Source organism: Cydia pomonella, chromosome 17 (genome assembly GCF_033807575.1).
Source record: "Cydia pomonella isolate Wapato2018A chromosome 17, ilCydPomo1, whole genome shotgun sequence".
NCBI classification, from domain to species: Eukaryota; Metazoa; Arthropoda; class Insecta; order Lepidoptera; family Tortricidae; genus Cydia; species Cydia pomonella.
Window position 1 is genome coordinate 17,075,144 of NC_084719.1, and position 16,799 is coordinate 17,091,942.

Sequence of the window (16,799 nt, forward strand, 5' to 3'; positions counted from 1 at the left end):
AACATTAAGGTTAATTATGCTCTGGGAACATTCACGAGGTGCTTTCAGGCTAATAATTTGAAACTAAATGCCAAAAAGACCAATGTAATGTTATTTAGAACCACAGCCAAAAATAAAGATGCATTGCAGATTTCCCTTGAGGGCGATAAGATAGAGCAGGTGGAGGCTGCCAAATTTTTAGGGGTGTATATTGATTCCTATTTAAATTGGAAGCCTGAATTATCTGCTGTGATAAACGCAGTAAATTGCGCATGCTATGCACTCAGAAGTCTTAGGGATGAGTTGCAACAGACTCAACTGAGAATGGTTTACCATGCACTGGTCGTATCCAAATTGCGTTATAGTATCCAACTCTGGGGCAATAGTTACAAATATAATGTACATGCTGCTTTCATTGCGCAGAAAAGAGCTATTAGAGTAATGGCAAGGGTACCACAGGAGACTCCATGTAAACCTTACTTTTTAGACTTCAGAATTTTAACTGTTCCCAGCCTATATATACTGATTATACTCACGGACATGGTTAAAAAATTGCACTTGATTGAAACTATAGAACAGAGGGATAGACGTTTAGCTTCAAGGCGAAGAGACTTACCTCAGATCGTGAGTACCAGACTCAAAGTAGTCAAGCACGCTGCAGGGTACCAGGCTACTGTACTATTTAATAGGTTACCTGTTGAGTTAAAGTCAGTCACAAATAGCCAAATTTTCAAAAATAAGTTGAAGTCTTTCTTGGTAGAGAAGTGCTACTATTCGGTAGAGGAATTTGTGAATTAACAAAATTTTTAACATATAAAATTATAATAGTGTTTTCATTTTCTAAATTTACAATTTGACATTCTACATTTATATTGTAATTAAATCCTAATTCCCATTTTGTTACTTTTCGTGTTTTTGTTTTAATTTTAATATTAGTTGCATGTTTGTTGTTTTTGTTCATGTAGTTTTAAGTAGTTTTATAATAATTATAATTCAAAATTCAAACACAATGTAAATATTGTTTATGAATAAATAAATAATAATAATAATCCCCAATCACGCGCAGATTTGTGAAATTTAACCTTTAATTACATTACATTACGAGTCAAAGCACGCGTCTTCGTGAATGACACAATCTATATATGACCATTTGTGTCGACGGCTGTCAAACGAAGACATTAGCTTGTCCAATATTGGCAACACTTTGTACCTAACACTTGTTTTGTCACCGTGGAGTAATATGTCCTTCAATACATTCTTATTAGTCAATACAAGCTTTTATTTAACTTGCAATGTTTGTTTGCATGTATGGTATGTATATTAGGTCAAATCTTACAAACTAAATAAGACCCACTTGCCATTATTTGATTTGCGCTGAAACTTCGCAAACATAAGTAATTTGGGTGGCAATGCAATATTATAGTACCATCAAGTTGATCTGATGATTGACACAGCAGGAGGTAGCCATAGAAACTTCATGACAAAAGTCTTTGAGTTTGTTAGAATAATCTTGATAAAAATTAGTTGCCTATTGAAAGAAAAGTACGTGAAAATTTTGACAAAACTCCGTTTTATTCACGATCTGAATCCCCTAAAGGATCCAACCTTTTGCTCCTTAGGCCTGATTGGTTATGACAGTTTTCCGGGAAGAGGACAGCGTTAACTGAAGACGCCGGGAACGGGCTGCTGTCACCGTGCCTGAGCCCCAGCATGTGGAGGGTGACGTGCGCGATCTCGTGCGGCTCCTTACACCCGGGCGATATCAGCACCACCTAGACAAAGGTCAAATCATCATATTAATGGCAAGATTTTTTGTATACGACGCATCACACAAAAAGAGATAATGTTTTTCCACTTCTTAATATTTACCATGCTCCATGATTTTTTAGTACCTATGTTATTGACACAATGAAAAATTAGGTTTATAGGTTTTCCTTTTTTTTCAGAATTTGAAATACAAAAAAAAACTTGTTGCTTTGGATATATTATTCTGAAGCCATCGACATCAAAATCAAAGTGAATTGTTAAGATTTAGTTAGTGGTAACCGATTTCCTCTGAAATGAGAATTTTATAGAAAATGCAAAGCAATCGCAAAGCTATTCTTTCTCTTAACGTTACGTGAAAATTGTTGTTTCATTCTGCAAAAAACTACCTCCGTCTCTTTGTAACCATTAAGTACCTATGAGTCAAAAACGTAGTGTCAAGGGTTCACATGTAGGTTCACAGACCAGTTCCTGACAATGTCGTGTCGTCAAAGTACCTACCTATATAACTAAGTTTCCATATTGAAAAGTTAGGTAAATGCTCAAATATAAATGTAATTATCATACAGCCTCTTATCATCTCTCATGTCGCATACAGCCTCTTGCAGCGCAAAGACTAAAGGTGTCAATTCAATACGTTTACTATATGCATAAGCCGTAAGCGAAAAGAAAGTTAAAAGTGATGTCTGTAATCTTTGACTCACGCTTCATTTTACAAGATTTAAATAACAGTTTCATCAACCACAGTTAACTGACTGATCAGCGATAAAAGCCTGTACCAAAAGTAAAATCTTTACCAAAAAAAATATTTTACTACACCTAATTACAATTAAATATTCTAATCACGAAAATATTGCGGCTACGAGCGTCACTCATTTTATCAAGGAAATTGACAGTAACAGTATCTGCGTCAACGCCACAGCAGTAATGCCGCAACAGCAATACAGCTGCATTTGCCATCCAAATATCACCTTAACTCCAAAAAAACAAGTTATAAACATACCCGTCGGCCAAACTTAACGTCAATCGCCGCGTAGCAGCAGTCCTCCAAAGCGTTCGAATAGGTGTAGTAGAGGTAATAATAGGTATTCCGACTTTCCGCCATCGCGATGGGGTTGCGCTCGTTAAAGATCAAGCAAGATTGGTTTTGGATCAGCTCGTGGCCTCGATGGATAGTTTTTAGAAGACGGTTGGAGTCTTAAAAAAGATTTAGAGGTATGTTTTACTTGTCTTTGATAAGTAGCTTGGAAAAGGATCGAATGGGATTAGGATTCCAAATAAACTGCGTGTACGGGGAAAAAAATAGTTGGATTTGCGTTTGAAAAATCTGAACATAAGGGGTGTACCGAAATAAAACTGTAAACTTCAAATGTAAAAAAACTGATGCGATTGAAAATAAACTAAGGTTTTTAAAATAACTACAATAAAAAAGCGACTTTTAATTTGGATAATTGTCAGTTTTTTTTATTCTATTTTTTTCTGTAAGAGTGATAGGCAGCTTTTTCCTAGCACATTCAGTGGCAGCTTTTTACGGACCCGTTTTTCATATTTGCCTGCATCAGCCCATCAACTGCTGGAATTGTTAATATTTTTTGGCTCTTTCATTCTTCTCTTTTAATTTGAGCCCAATAATAGAGAGAACGGCACTCCAGGACGTTTGGTGATCTTGCTCTTCTCTTCGATAATTACCAAATGCGATTTTTGTACGAAGTAAATTGTATGATTTTCGACTTGGGCTAGAATGAAATAACGCAAATTTTCGATTACTTTAGCTATCCTGAATTTCGTACGAAGAACTTAATTGACTTTCATCGTAGTTCGTTCCACTTCAACCGCATATGTAACACAGTTTTTACAGTAAATATGACAGGCATGCTTCGTTTTTGGTCACTTGTTCCTAGGTCTGTCGCTTCAAGGCCTCTGTTCAAAAGACAACATACTACATTAGTTATATATTATGAAATGCACGAAACTTCGAAGTAATTTTAAATACTTCAAAATCAAGCATATAGAATGTTACAAATTTTCTTGCTATTTGGAAAAGACCAACTTTCAGTGATCTCTTATATTTATCGGTGTAACGTTGCTTTTATACTAGAATATATAATATAATAATATTAATAATTAAACTTATTATCGCGATAAGAAAATCGTAGTAATCTTGGTTAGAAACAAAATTACAGCCGTTTGAAATTTACAGTTTTTTATCGGTACAGGCCTTATTCAGGCGTTATTAGCATTTTTTCTATATCGCTTGTCATCAAATAATAATAATAAATATGAATAAATTGTAAAATAATTTAGTTATAAAATTGAAACGTGATTTCTAAATATGGAAGCATTTTTAAATTCAGTGATGCTAATTGATTTCAGTGCCTGCACATGCTTTCGGTGTTTTTTTAATCTGAAATATCTTATGAAATATTCGTTTCTACGTAGGGCCTCTACTATAATTTTTCATATTAAAACTTAATTTTGAAAAATAAAGTCTCATCAAAATAGTTTAAAAAATCGACACCGAAATCACCTCGGTGCATGTCCGGTCACCGACACCGCACCGGTCATCGCGGAAAATCGCCCTAAGATGATACAACCATTCTTATTGTATATCCAAGATCTACAATATCTTTCTCAGAAGCGTAAATTTAAAGCGACAAGTTATTTGTACAAATCTATTTTTAATTCAATATTTTTTCAGCAGTTTTAAAAGAAAAAAAAATATACCTTCTAAGTAATTGGTATTAGTTAAAAAAAGTAATAACGACTTGTTAAAAATCCATAAAGTAATACATGTAACAAGCATGGATTTTGAATGAATATTTAATAAAAGTTTTTATCTTAATGTAAATATTAATCTTCACTTTACACGTTTTTATATTTTCGAGAGTGATATATATTTTTAAAATTGTATCCCTTCAAAATACTCCGAAATATAAACGCTGTCAATAAAGAATTAACAATGATGGATGATCAGGGGTACTTACTGATGGCGAAAAAATCAAAAACGTAGGGTATTATCCCATCCATCCACTGGCAAGGGAAATATTGAAGTAAATTACTATGCGTACCTGAAACACCACCGGATTTTTTTTTATGTAAAGAGTTTTATACATAAGTCTTAGCTAATGAATCTGCATTCTGCATACGGCATTACAGACTCCATGAAGGTTCTCATTTTCTAATAAAGATTTTTCGTAATTATACTGCAACCTCACAATATGACAAAAACTTATTTTAAGTTGAAGAAATATAAATTCATTACAATTAAGCTACTAGACTTATATCAAATTTGGCACAATAAATGATTATTTTTTGTAGTATTTGACTTAAGACATTTATAGATTTCGGTTATTCAAAAATTCAAAATTCAAAAATTTATTCTGCAAGTAGGCCTCTAGGGCTCTTTTACAAATCAATACAACATTTATAGTTACATCATATAGTGCCATGAAAAATACATTACAACATTTATAAATACAACATCCAATACCTGGGTAAACATTACATTATAATAATCTTAAAATAAATAATTAATACAATACAATAGAGATGTATAGTCTCTATGGTTAAAAACACATTAAATCTGGAGATGTAAAGGCTCCCGAATGTCAGAGTACTAATGCTAATAAAATTTGGAGGTGTAAAGTCTCTCCAAGTGTCAAAATAAAATTTATACTAAATAAATAAACCGCGTCTGGACTGTTAAACTAGCAGTCTCACAAACTAATGCTACATTCTGTACATAACTAGTATGTACCAAGTCAAGTATATAATACAATATGACAGAGACGTATAGTCCCCACGGTTAATACATTAAGTTTGGAGATGTATAAGGTCCCCACGGTCTGAGAAAAATAATAATACACAATAATAAGATTTGGAGGTGTAAAGGTTCTCCAAATGTCAAAGAATAAAAAAAATTAAAAATTGTATGAAATACATATTTCACGTCAAGAGACTGTTAAGCTAACAATCTTAAAACTAGTTCTACAGAATACATAACTACTATGTATTTAATATGTCAATGTCATCATCAAAATAACTAAAACATAACAAACATTAATACATAAGGTTGAACAGCTAGAAACAACAGCGCCATATGCCTCTCCGGGACACTGCACGCAAATTTATTACAGCTTTTGAGACTGGATACTTGGCCATGATTCCGTGTCTCCCAAGTAGTCATCTATTTTATAGTATCCCTTTTTGAGAAGTGCATTTTTGACGTATTGCTTGAATGAAGTATAGGGCAGGTTCCATGCCTCTAAGGGTACTTTGTTATAAAATGTTACACAGTTTCCCATGAACGATTTTTTAACTTTCTGTAGACGAAACTTGGAGACTACTAACTTATGTTTATTTCGCGTATTATAACTATGGATATCAGACAGTTTCTTAAAGGACTTTATATTCTTATGCGTATACATTATCACATCTAGTATGTATTGTGAAGCTACTGTGAGAATATCTATTTCCTATATTAAAAGTGGCTACATATTTTTAATTAAAAATTGGTGATTATTTTAAATTTTGAATTCTGAAAACGCTGTCAGCCATATAGTCACGTCATAGGACTCGAAGCTAACTTCATGTGTAATCTTATACATTCGCTCGTACACAGATAATCTATAGACTAACATGGCGGATATCGTTTTCGCCTGATTACGTATAAGTAAACTTTTAAAATATTTTTTGTGGTCATAATAAAATATGGTAATTTTTTTTTCATTGGACCATATGAATAATATAAGACTGATTTTATGGAAGTGTAATGTAGCTTATTATTATTTTACAAGGCGTTATAGTTTTCTGAGAGATCTACAAAGAGGTGTTTAAAAATACGTAAGGTCAACTTACCATTGGTATTATTACTGCCTAAGCAAGCAGTTGTGCTAGTAGTCCAGCAACTAGCTACTAAGATGAACGTTATATGGATTTCGTCAGAAAACATGAAAAACTAGGCAATGTTAATACCTATTTTTATAAAATGAGAATAAAGTCACGAAAACTGTTGAAACTCCTGAATAGAAGTCAAGGGTCGTAAATTAAATTGTTTTATTAGTAACAACGGCCTCGATAAGCGGAGAAAATCGTTCACAATCGGTCAACCTAAAACAAAAGTTTTTCTTTTAAATTAGTTCGAAGGACAATGCTTTTAAGACGGCTGCTGAGAGTATGCCAACTGCTTAGTAGTGAGTTGTGAGACAGATTTCTTAATATTTTTCAGAGTGAGTTTAGAATGTATCTATTTTATTTCTATAATTTCTAAGACAAAAAAGAGGCATGCTCCTAAATTTTCTGGAACAAAGTGAAATAGCTTCGAGGCAAATATATACGCAAGATAAATAAAAATAATGTGTCACTTTATATGAACATTTTGATATAAAGTATTTCATCGCTTGTAATAATTATAATGGGTACATATGTATATGCTAAGTACAGTGCATTGCGCAACGAGGGGGGTAAGTGAAATTTCGGATACGAGGGTGGTAATTCCGGACAGCCGCAGGCTGGGGTCAATTAAAGACCGGAGTTTGCAATATTCTTACCCCCGGAGTTACCAAAGTTTTTCAACGCACTTGCGAAAAAAAAAATTAAGCGAAATAGTTCTTAAATACGGTAACATATCAAACATTCGTCCGCCATTTCGTAATTTCTTGACAGGTTAGGCATCGAAGGCACAGACCTATTCGGCACTCAGCCACGATTGAAAATTAGGTAAAAATATTGTAAATGACTGTTAAATTAATCAATTTTTTTTTTAACATAAACAAAAATATTAAATTAAAAACGTCAGGATTTTAAAAATTAAACTCATTTATGCTACTTGGTTTGTATAAATATGTGACATAATTATTTAAAAAAAAGCTAATAACTCCCTAGGGAACAATATAGGCCTTAGTCCTTCAGTACACCTGCATTAAAAAAGATCTTTTTCGAGCTAGTGTGATGAAAAGTACTTTTATGTAATACTGACAAGGAGGCGTATTATGATTGTAATAACAGATTATAGATTTGATCTGGATGTATGGATATGATCCGTCAGTGTCAAAAGTGACGTCTCTGGTTGAAGAAATAACATTTTTGACACTTAGAGATGGTATGCATAATCAAATCAATTCACGACCTATTCAGAATACGCCTTATACATACCTTATAGTAATGTTTGTTTCATTATGTTCTTAAATGTAATGTAATAACATTTTAGGTATGTTTTTAATGTCACCTACACCTAAATCTAACTTGCTTCTATCTAAAAACAACTTTTCTCCACAAAAATAAACGAATTTTACAGCCATTGACCGTTTGAATTCTCAATAAAATATTTGCAATAATTGAAATTGTAATTTTATTATTTTTCGCAACGAAGGCCTGTGTAGGCAAGAAGAATCCATTGTTCGCAATTTGCAATCTGCCGCTTGCTTTATTATATCTACCACTTATGTTTTGAAATCTCTTATCTTATGATATTGATCATGACGATGATAACTTTAGTCTCCAAAAAATAAGGTTGTAAGTTAAAGAAAAAATAAAGAGAGATACACTGTTAATGAAGAGAGAGAGATTCGTTGAGATCCATTCGGAACAATTTTACATTGATTGGTTATAGCTGAAACGCTGCGACAGTATAAAGAAGGTATTTCATTTTGCCAAACGTAATATTGTACGCACTGTATTGAAAGCAGAGTGAGGTATTTTTTTATGAATTCGATCTATTGTTGAAATGTTTGTATTTGAATTGCGTTTGCTTTGGTACCTACTTGAAATAGGACCAACATTATTTGCTTCACTAACGAATTTCTCGAACGAAGGTTGAGGGAGGCGATGGCTGAAATACGCGTCAGACCCGTGAACGGGTGCGCGCTATTATGTTTAGTAACTTTATTTTTAATTATAATTACACCTAATTCGGTTCTCGTATGTTTCTTTTCACTTAATGAATGTTTTAATTATACACGATTTTGACTCCTGGATACCCTATACGGATAACCTACGGATACCCTATACCCTATAAGGATAATTTGATAAACTGTATCATGTTTTAGTTTTGACACTTTGAGATATTTACACCTGTAATTATTTTACTTTTATTGAAACTTTTATATATATATATATATAAGATACATATCTATGTAACTATAATACTTTAGTTTGAATTGATATTTGCAGTTAGTTGTATTTTATAATCGTTGATGTGTTTTATTTTTGCTTGTATGTATATACCGCCTGTTGTTACCTGGTTCTATTTTCCTTTAAAATTCATTTGTATTTTTACATGTATGTAAAATGTATAATTGTTGGTGCAATAAAGAATATTTACTTACTTACTTACTTATATTTCTACTTTACTAAATTCCATGTTCCCGTGTATAAGTTTGAATTACAATACGTTTGATTAGATGTATCTGGGTTTCGTTTCGTAATCAAGACATGATATCATACCGTAAAAAAATGAATATCTTGATAATGGCAAAACGCCATTTCTGGTTAATATTTCAAATACTTACTTAATACGAGTATCTCCTTGTGGTTAAACTATTTAGTTATCATTTTAATATAATTATACTAGCCGCCGTTTCAAGTCTTGCATTAACTGGAGAATATTAGAATATTATCTGTGAAGCTATTTCGTACATCTATCAAAAATTTTCACATCGAAGTTCATTAGTATATCCTTGTCTAACATATGGAGAGAGAGTGAACCAGAATTTCTGGTAAAGTCTATATGAGATATTTAGTAAAAGCGGCTACATATAACGGCGGCATTTTGCCAACGCGCTTGCACTTAAGCCACAGAAAATATAAAAGTGCGGGATATGACTTTAAGGCGAATCCATAAAATTCTGTTTATTATGTTTAGTATTACAATCATCTTAATGCCAATGGTAACTATTTACAACTAAATTACTAAATTTAAAAAAATGCTAATTTTATTATAAGAATATGCAAAATCCTAAATAAATATAACTCATTATTGCATTGCTTATTTTATGATTGTATATTTAACTCAACATTGTAAAGCCCAAGAATAATATATAATAAAATGAAATGAAATGAAAATAATTCTTTGGACAAATATTTACTTACTCGCATGCATTGTCTGATAAAAATTCCTCGATTTTATTTATGCCTATCGTATTAAAATTGATTTCAGTTTGTTAATAAATGATCGTGTTTTTTGTTCACTTGTTACGTTTTTTGGTGACGTAATGAGGGCTATTTTAAAACATTTGTAGATTTAGTTTAGCTGGCATACATTTTATAGGTTATCAGTCAAAACTACTTCACACGATATTTCGGACATAAGTTTCGAAAAAAGCTTTGTTCAAAAACGAACCAGGGTTTGAATCCGTGACCACCTGATTGAAAGTCTCCTCACCGCTACGCTACCAAAACTTCTACAATGCTACAAGATACTATTTTATTAATTTTTCATCAGCCTGTATGGGGATAGATTGCTTTACCTACCAACAAGAGCATACTAAACTACTACTAGTACTACTATATATATGAAAGCATAACGATGCTTAATAGCCTGTACACAATCAGGCTCCGTTTTATAGCTACCGCTCAGGGACGAAACGGAATGACCTGAAAGATTAAGGCCCACTTGCATCATCCCACTAACCCGGGGTAAAGCGGTTAAACCGTTAACCCAATGTCAAATTGTATCGGTAACCACGGTAACTCCAGGTTTAACCGGATTGGTGCAAGTGGCGCTAAGATTAGTAAATTTTAATTTGTAGTGAAACTACTGCAATGTCACAATCTCTGTGTCAGACCCGTCTTTATTACAGACAGTTACAAATTCGCGCCTCTGCCGATGTCACAATTTTGAACAGCTGTCACACATATTCTCGTTACTGGGTTTTTAGCTAGTTCTGGAAAATTAGCCTCAGGTTTTTTTATGGTTTTTTGCATGCTACTGGTTTTACGAGTAGTGGGATGTGTTTCAGTACTTTTAACGCTTTTGTTTACAGACGAATATTCATTTTGAATTTAATGAATTTGAAACTATCAGTTTTATTTACATTATACATATGTAAATACTTACATTAATAGGCGAACAGTTTGACTGCAGTCTCATTATAACGATCCTATTAATAGGTTCTTTCACGACGCATGTATTTCGGCAAACTATTGAGGTAAGGAATACCTTTGTATGTTATGTAACGTCTCATTACAACCGTAACCTGTGTTAACCGTATGTTATTTTAAGCCTGGTGGCCTTCGGAACTTAAATAAACACGAAATATTATTTGATATTTACCCGTCGCTTTTCGGTGAAGGAAACCTTCATGAGGAAACCGGACTAATCCCAATAAGGCCTAGTTTACGCTCGGGGTTGGAAGGTCAGATTGCAGTCACTTTCGTAAAAACTAGTGTCTACGCCAATTCCTGGGGTTAGTTGCCAACCGGACAACAATAATTTCAAACAAACATCTGATGCATGTTAATAACCCCGTAACTCCTTAAACGTAGGTACAACTTATTACAATTGTAATTTACTGAAGACTAATTTATACTTTGTAATTTACTGAAGACCTCATTATTTATGAAAGGTATTTTATCGCCATAAGATATAAAATAAATAACTTAATTGACAAAGTTACCAGAGTTACAATACATTTATGAAAACTCATTTATTGGAACACGATATAAAAGAAATCATTTAAGTATCCAACTTATAAACTTACAGTCATATTAGTGTAGTTGTATTGTAGATAATATGTTTAGCGTAACAATTTGCAGACCATCCAACTTCCAGTTATATGGAAACATTTTGTTAACACACAACACACGTGGGCTTTATGTCGCTATCTAGTAAATCATTTCGGCGTGTGCTGGGTTGTCCGGAATTGGTAAACAATGTAAACAGTTTTTCGATTTACTTGTTTTTCACTAGTTTGCGCATTGGCAAATATATACAACCAATCAACCAGTGCAAGTTTGATATCTGTTACTCGTATTTTAAATCGTCTATATTGATAGTTTAAATTTTACTATTTGTACTGAAACGAATGTCGCTTTTTCTATAGGCTTAGGTACGATTGCTGAGGTTGTATATATGTAGTTTTTATATCCTTTTATTGTCTATGTTAGTTTTTAAGTTCTTTTTCTAGTATTCCATATTTGAATACTTGAAGTATATTTGTTTATTTGCATTGTAATGTCAGTTCGCGAATAAATTTGGTGCCGAATAGTCAACTGCTTGTGTTATTTTTCCACTTTCTCGTAAACTATCGAAGCCCTCTTCTTTAACGATTTTGATGTAACAAGAAGAAAATCCAGTTTAAGGATACAGGGTAGGGTAGCATGTTCTATTCCTAAGAAATTTTATTTAACACCATGTATCTTGATGCATCACTGTACTGTACAGTACACAATACATAATACATAATTACTACACATTACTCAATACACAATATACAACATAAACATTGTTATCATTTGCGCCAACAGCTAAAAATGTTTTTAAATTAAATTATTTCATGATTGATAGATGGTTTTAATCCACCCAACCAAACACAAATAAAATAATACATTCTTATAACAACTATGAAAATTAATTTTATCGGATTTTAAATCCATTTAGGAAAGCTTAGCGTAAGTTTTAAGTACGCGACATTCAGGCACAATAATATTATAATTTTCATTGTTTCACGCTAGGTACTAATGCCATTAGGAGCGTACCATTTCATCTTCACAAATATTCTCCAAACGATAACAACTGATAACAAAGGTTTTAGTTCGTATAATAGTTAATAAATTCGTAATCGAAGGATACTATTACAGCAAAGTGTCTCATGTGTAAAGATAAGTAATGCTAGTTGAACATTAAATTACATAAAACAATCTACTTGACACGACATGCCAGAACGATGCTACATCGGGAAATAAAGAATTTTTGGAATACATTCTCGCCAACAAAGACCGTACATTTAAAAAATGTTTCATTCCTGGTGTAAGGACGCTTCGCATAGGCCACTCATGAGATGCGAAATATGACGTCGAATGACGTCACGTCAAAATTGCTCTCTTTTTGCAGAGCAATCTCTTTAAAACAGACGTTAAGTTGTATTGTTATATTCCCTTGAATAGAGATGTTGAGCTGGTTTCAACAGAATATCTTCGCAGAATGAAAAGCTCGCAGCAATGAGTGTGAAGTTATTCAAGGTCATATTATCGCCGCTCGACGGAATGGCCTGGACGAAACATGCCACAATACATATCCGAAACAAGTGTTTCCACTGGATAGTTTAATATATATGTTACAGTAGACACTTTTATCAAATCGGTATCAATCTGTTGTACTAGCCATCAAGTTCTGAATACAATTATTTCGAACACATTTACAGAGATAGGTACGTATACTGTGATGTAAGCAAAATCGTACATGATTGTAGAACTGTACAGAATTATCGTAATACACGAAGATAGACCAGTGACAACATTGCCATGAACATCGGAGTAAACATTATGTAGTTTGCTTCAGACATAGAATTCCTATGCGTTCCCTAATGCCGTAACACACTTGGCCTATTTGCCCAATTGTTCATGTTGTATCTTTTGCTTTAATATCGCAAACGAAAGGGACAAAGCCATATTTGCATATGTACTATTGTCAAGCCGTTAGAGTGCGTGTTTAGATATTTTTGAGCACCTCAGCCGCTCCGATATATCTGAGAGAGACTATTCAGGGATTGCCATTTGTATTTTTTTATAAAGTTAAAAAAAAGTCTAGAACACTGATACATTAAACAAAGCTTTATCTTCCAGATGATACTAAACTTTCTTACAAATATACGCTTGTTTGAAACCAGACTTAGCGGAAATTTTCCCCTACTCCACGTTATTTTTAAAGTAATAGGCGCTCATCAATCGTAGACGCAATTTGAGTGCGCGTGAGTCTTGGTAAATGAGTTTAAGTGCCGCCTTTTAGAGTAAAATTAATGAGAAACATACACATGTTGTGTATTTAAGTAGGTACTTTGAAATTCAAAAGTAGTTTTTGCCAGGTTATTTATTTGGATTACAAAACTGGTTTTACGATTTCATACAAGATACGGAATGACTTTGAGTCAAATTTATACGAAAGATTTATGTAAATATGAAGTTGATAATAAAAATATCCGATAATAACAAAATATGTAATTAAATTATAAGTTTTAACCGTTTCATAATTTGGACATTTTGTACATATCCTTACAATAATAATATTAAGGTAAATGAATGAATGCATGAAATTTAATCCAAAAAATTATTTACATATACATTAAAGATTAGTAAAGATCGTGTAAGTAATTTTAGGGCAATATTTCAATTTCAAATATTTAATATGTATGCCACACGCGATCTTCATCAAACAAATTAAATTTAATAGCCTAAAAAGCGATTGAAAAATGTATTCAACTTTGTAAAGAAGGGACACAGAACGTCAAGGACCCTCGAAGTGGAAAATCACTGGCCATGGAATTCCGGGCTTGTGAAGAATCGAGGGTGCTCCTGCCATCCAAGAGGGTGTCCCTAATGGGAAGAGTACTACACAGGCTCTGTGATATAACGTCATATGTGGCATAGAAACTGTTTGAAGCTAAGCTGTTTTACCCAAGCGCTCGAATACAGTGGTCGCTTTCCACACAGTGACGTAAGAGACGGTGTTTCTAAATTCAAATTGTATCTTTTTATGAAGCTGGATAGATAGCTCTGGAGACTGTCCACTCTTGGACATCTTAATCGGGTCGCCGATCCTGAGAGAATCCAGTTTATACTTTTCGAGGGTTCTTCAACATAATTACACTTGATACCGCCATAATTTTTAATGACGAGGCTCCAATTTATTTTTCAAACTTCAACGGCAACATTTTTTTTGTGTACAACGTCTGTGACAGATAAACATACAGCGTAAGTAATGTAAACAGTCATCACAGCCTATGGAAACTTGCGAACCCAGGGATATCACATGCTCTCTACCGACTATAAAAAAATCCATAACCCTTTTATTCTAAAACCGTTCCAGTTCCTTGTAAATAGCTCGAAAATTATTACTAATGACTAATCGAACAGCTCGTTTAGATATGCTTTAAATAATATATTTTTTCATATTTTTGTAGTCATTTTTTTCAAAAAAGGGTCCCGTAACCCCTATCACGGCGCTTAAATCCAGATGACATCCATTTTTCGCTATTTCCCGTGGAATAAATACCTTATGATTTATAGAATCGGTTGCTACTCGTATATTTAAAAGTTCTACGCAATATTTGACATTTTATTTTGCAATACAAACAGCGCTCATTTAAAAGTACCTACATCATTAAAGCTAAGTACATCATTCAAATCATTTATCCGATTCTCAACGAATATTTAACATTAAGTATTCAAAAGAATTATTACTAACAATCGACAGTCGAGTTGATCGAATGCCAACATTCATTGAAGTGCAGGTACACGTGGCAATACTTTTAAATGCCGTTATATGCTATTTACAAACGAACATGAGCGATTTCACGAAATAGCACTTGTAAGTATATTTGAAAAAAAATTACATAGATAACTGTAGCACCACCCTTGTAATATGGGTATGGGTACTATGGGTACTTAGATGCATAAAATCATCCATAACCTAGAAAGAAATGTCTGTGACAAATAGGTGCACAAATAAATGCCCTTAGCTGTATTTAAGACCCAGGCCCTCTAGCTTACAGAAAACCGCAGCCAAATAACACTAGACCCTACTCTTAGTGTTGTGTTCCTACCGGTGAGTAAGGTTGCCAGAGCTCAACGAGGGGTGGGGGAGGGGTTTAGGGTCGGCAACGCGCATGTAACTTCCCTGGAGTTGCAGGCGTACATAGGCTACGGAGATTGATTGTTTGCCACCGTCGTAGTATTAAAAAAAAACTTCGTACGCCTATCAGTGCGTCAATACTACCGATTTAACCTACGACACAAACCTATTTTACATTATTTAGATATAATTATGTCGTCGTTTTCATGAGATTGTACTAAACTAAGTAACGCCTCCAAATAAATTTATTGAGTATATAGAAAGATAATTATAGAAAGCTTTTTACTTTGACCTGGATATAATAGTATTCGAGGAAAATGAATAAAACCCTTGTAAAAAAAAAAACCCATAAATGTAGCCGAAGTGTTCTTGGAATATATGTAAATCCTTTTAACATACTTAAGAAGAAAGTGGAGGACCCGTCCGAAATCACCTTTTCATACAAACGTAGTCCTCATTTTCTTCTCCGGATATTAACATGATTAAAAACATTTTGACAGAATTTGTTGTATATCAACCACAGCTATGCCCTTACGTTTGATTTTTTAGATTTTTTAGTTATTGTAGGAGATAGAAGCATTTAAAGTTTTGTATGAAATCGATTTTTCGCTATTAATAGCTATGGTTAATATACATCGAATTATGTAAAAATATTTTCCAAAATGTCCCAAGAGGAAAATAGGAACTACATTTGTATGTAGAATCGGCCGTCCTCTTTTCTTTTAACATTGCGAATAAAATAAAAAGCTTTTGGCTACTTTTGAACAAATTATTTGTATGAATAATACTTTAAAAGCGCGTGGCATGCTAGCCCCATTTAATAGTTACTGAAATCAATTTGCTATCATATTTCACGTTTCTGTATTTGCCTTAAGGAATTTACTTGGTCGCAAATTGCAATATTATATTATATTCCACACACTATTTGCCATCCATTGAAGCGTGCATAACGCTCATTGTGCTGTGCAAGCGAGTGGGTCGGTACATTAAGTAGGTAAACACACATTCGACTGATGGCATTATGATGGCTTTGTATAATATTGGCCCATGTTAAGGTGCGTTTACACTCAATTCTACTCAGAAATAACGAAAATCTCTTGAAAAACTCTTCCCTTTAATATTTGTTCTCTCTTACAATATAATTCATTAAAAATAGAAAAGACTATTTGATGTTTGACATTGTTTCTAGTAATTATAATTTTCATATACATTTTGCTTGCAAAACGCAGAACCTGCATAAATAAGCCTTGAGATTTTATTAGAAGAATTC

General features: G+C 33.2%; 1 protein-coding gene across 1 annotated transcript; it reads right to left on the bottom strand.

Moving 5' to 3' along the window:
* Positions 1-1,532: 1,532 nt before the first annotated feature.
* On the bottom strand, positions 1,533-8,015 carry LOC133527041 (uncharacterized). Its single transcript, XM_061863927.1, has 5 exons — positions 7,897-8,015; positions 6,601-6,852; positions 4,728-4,811; positions 2,747-2,940; positions 1,533-1,751 (listed from the first exon to the last, which is right to left on the bottom strand). The coding sequence occupies exons 2-5, from the start codon at positions 6,692-6,694 to the stop codon at positions 1,551-1,553; spliced, it is 573 nt and encodes a 190-aa protein (XP_061719911.1). The 5' UTR covers positions 6,695-6,852; positions 7,897-8,015; the 3' UTR covers positions 1,533-1,550.
* Positions 8,016-16,799: the final 8,784 nt, after the last annotated feature.

Excerpts from the sequence above, each read along its gene's own strand:
- LOC133527041 (XM_061863927.1), bottom strand. The coding sequence starts at position 6,694 with ATGTTTTCTGACGAAATCCATATAACGTTCATCTTAGTAGCTAGTTGC. Across the intron at positions 4,812-6,600 it reads AGGCAGTAATAATACCAATG|GTACGCATAGTAATTTACTT; the intron begins GTAAGTTGACCT and ends GTGGTGTTTCAG. Across the intron at positions 1,752-2,746 it reads ACGTTAAGTTTGGCCGACGG|GTGGTGCTGATATCGCCCGG; the intron begins GTATGTTTATAA and ends ACCTTTGTCTAG.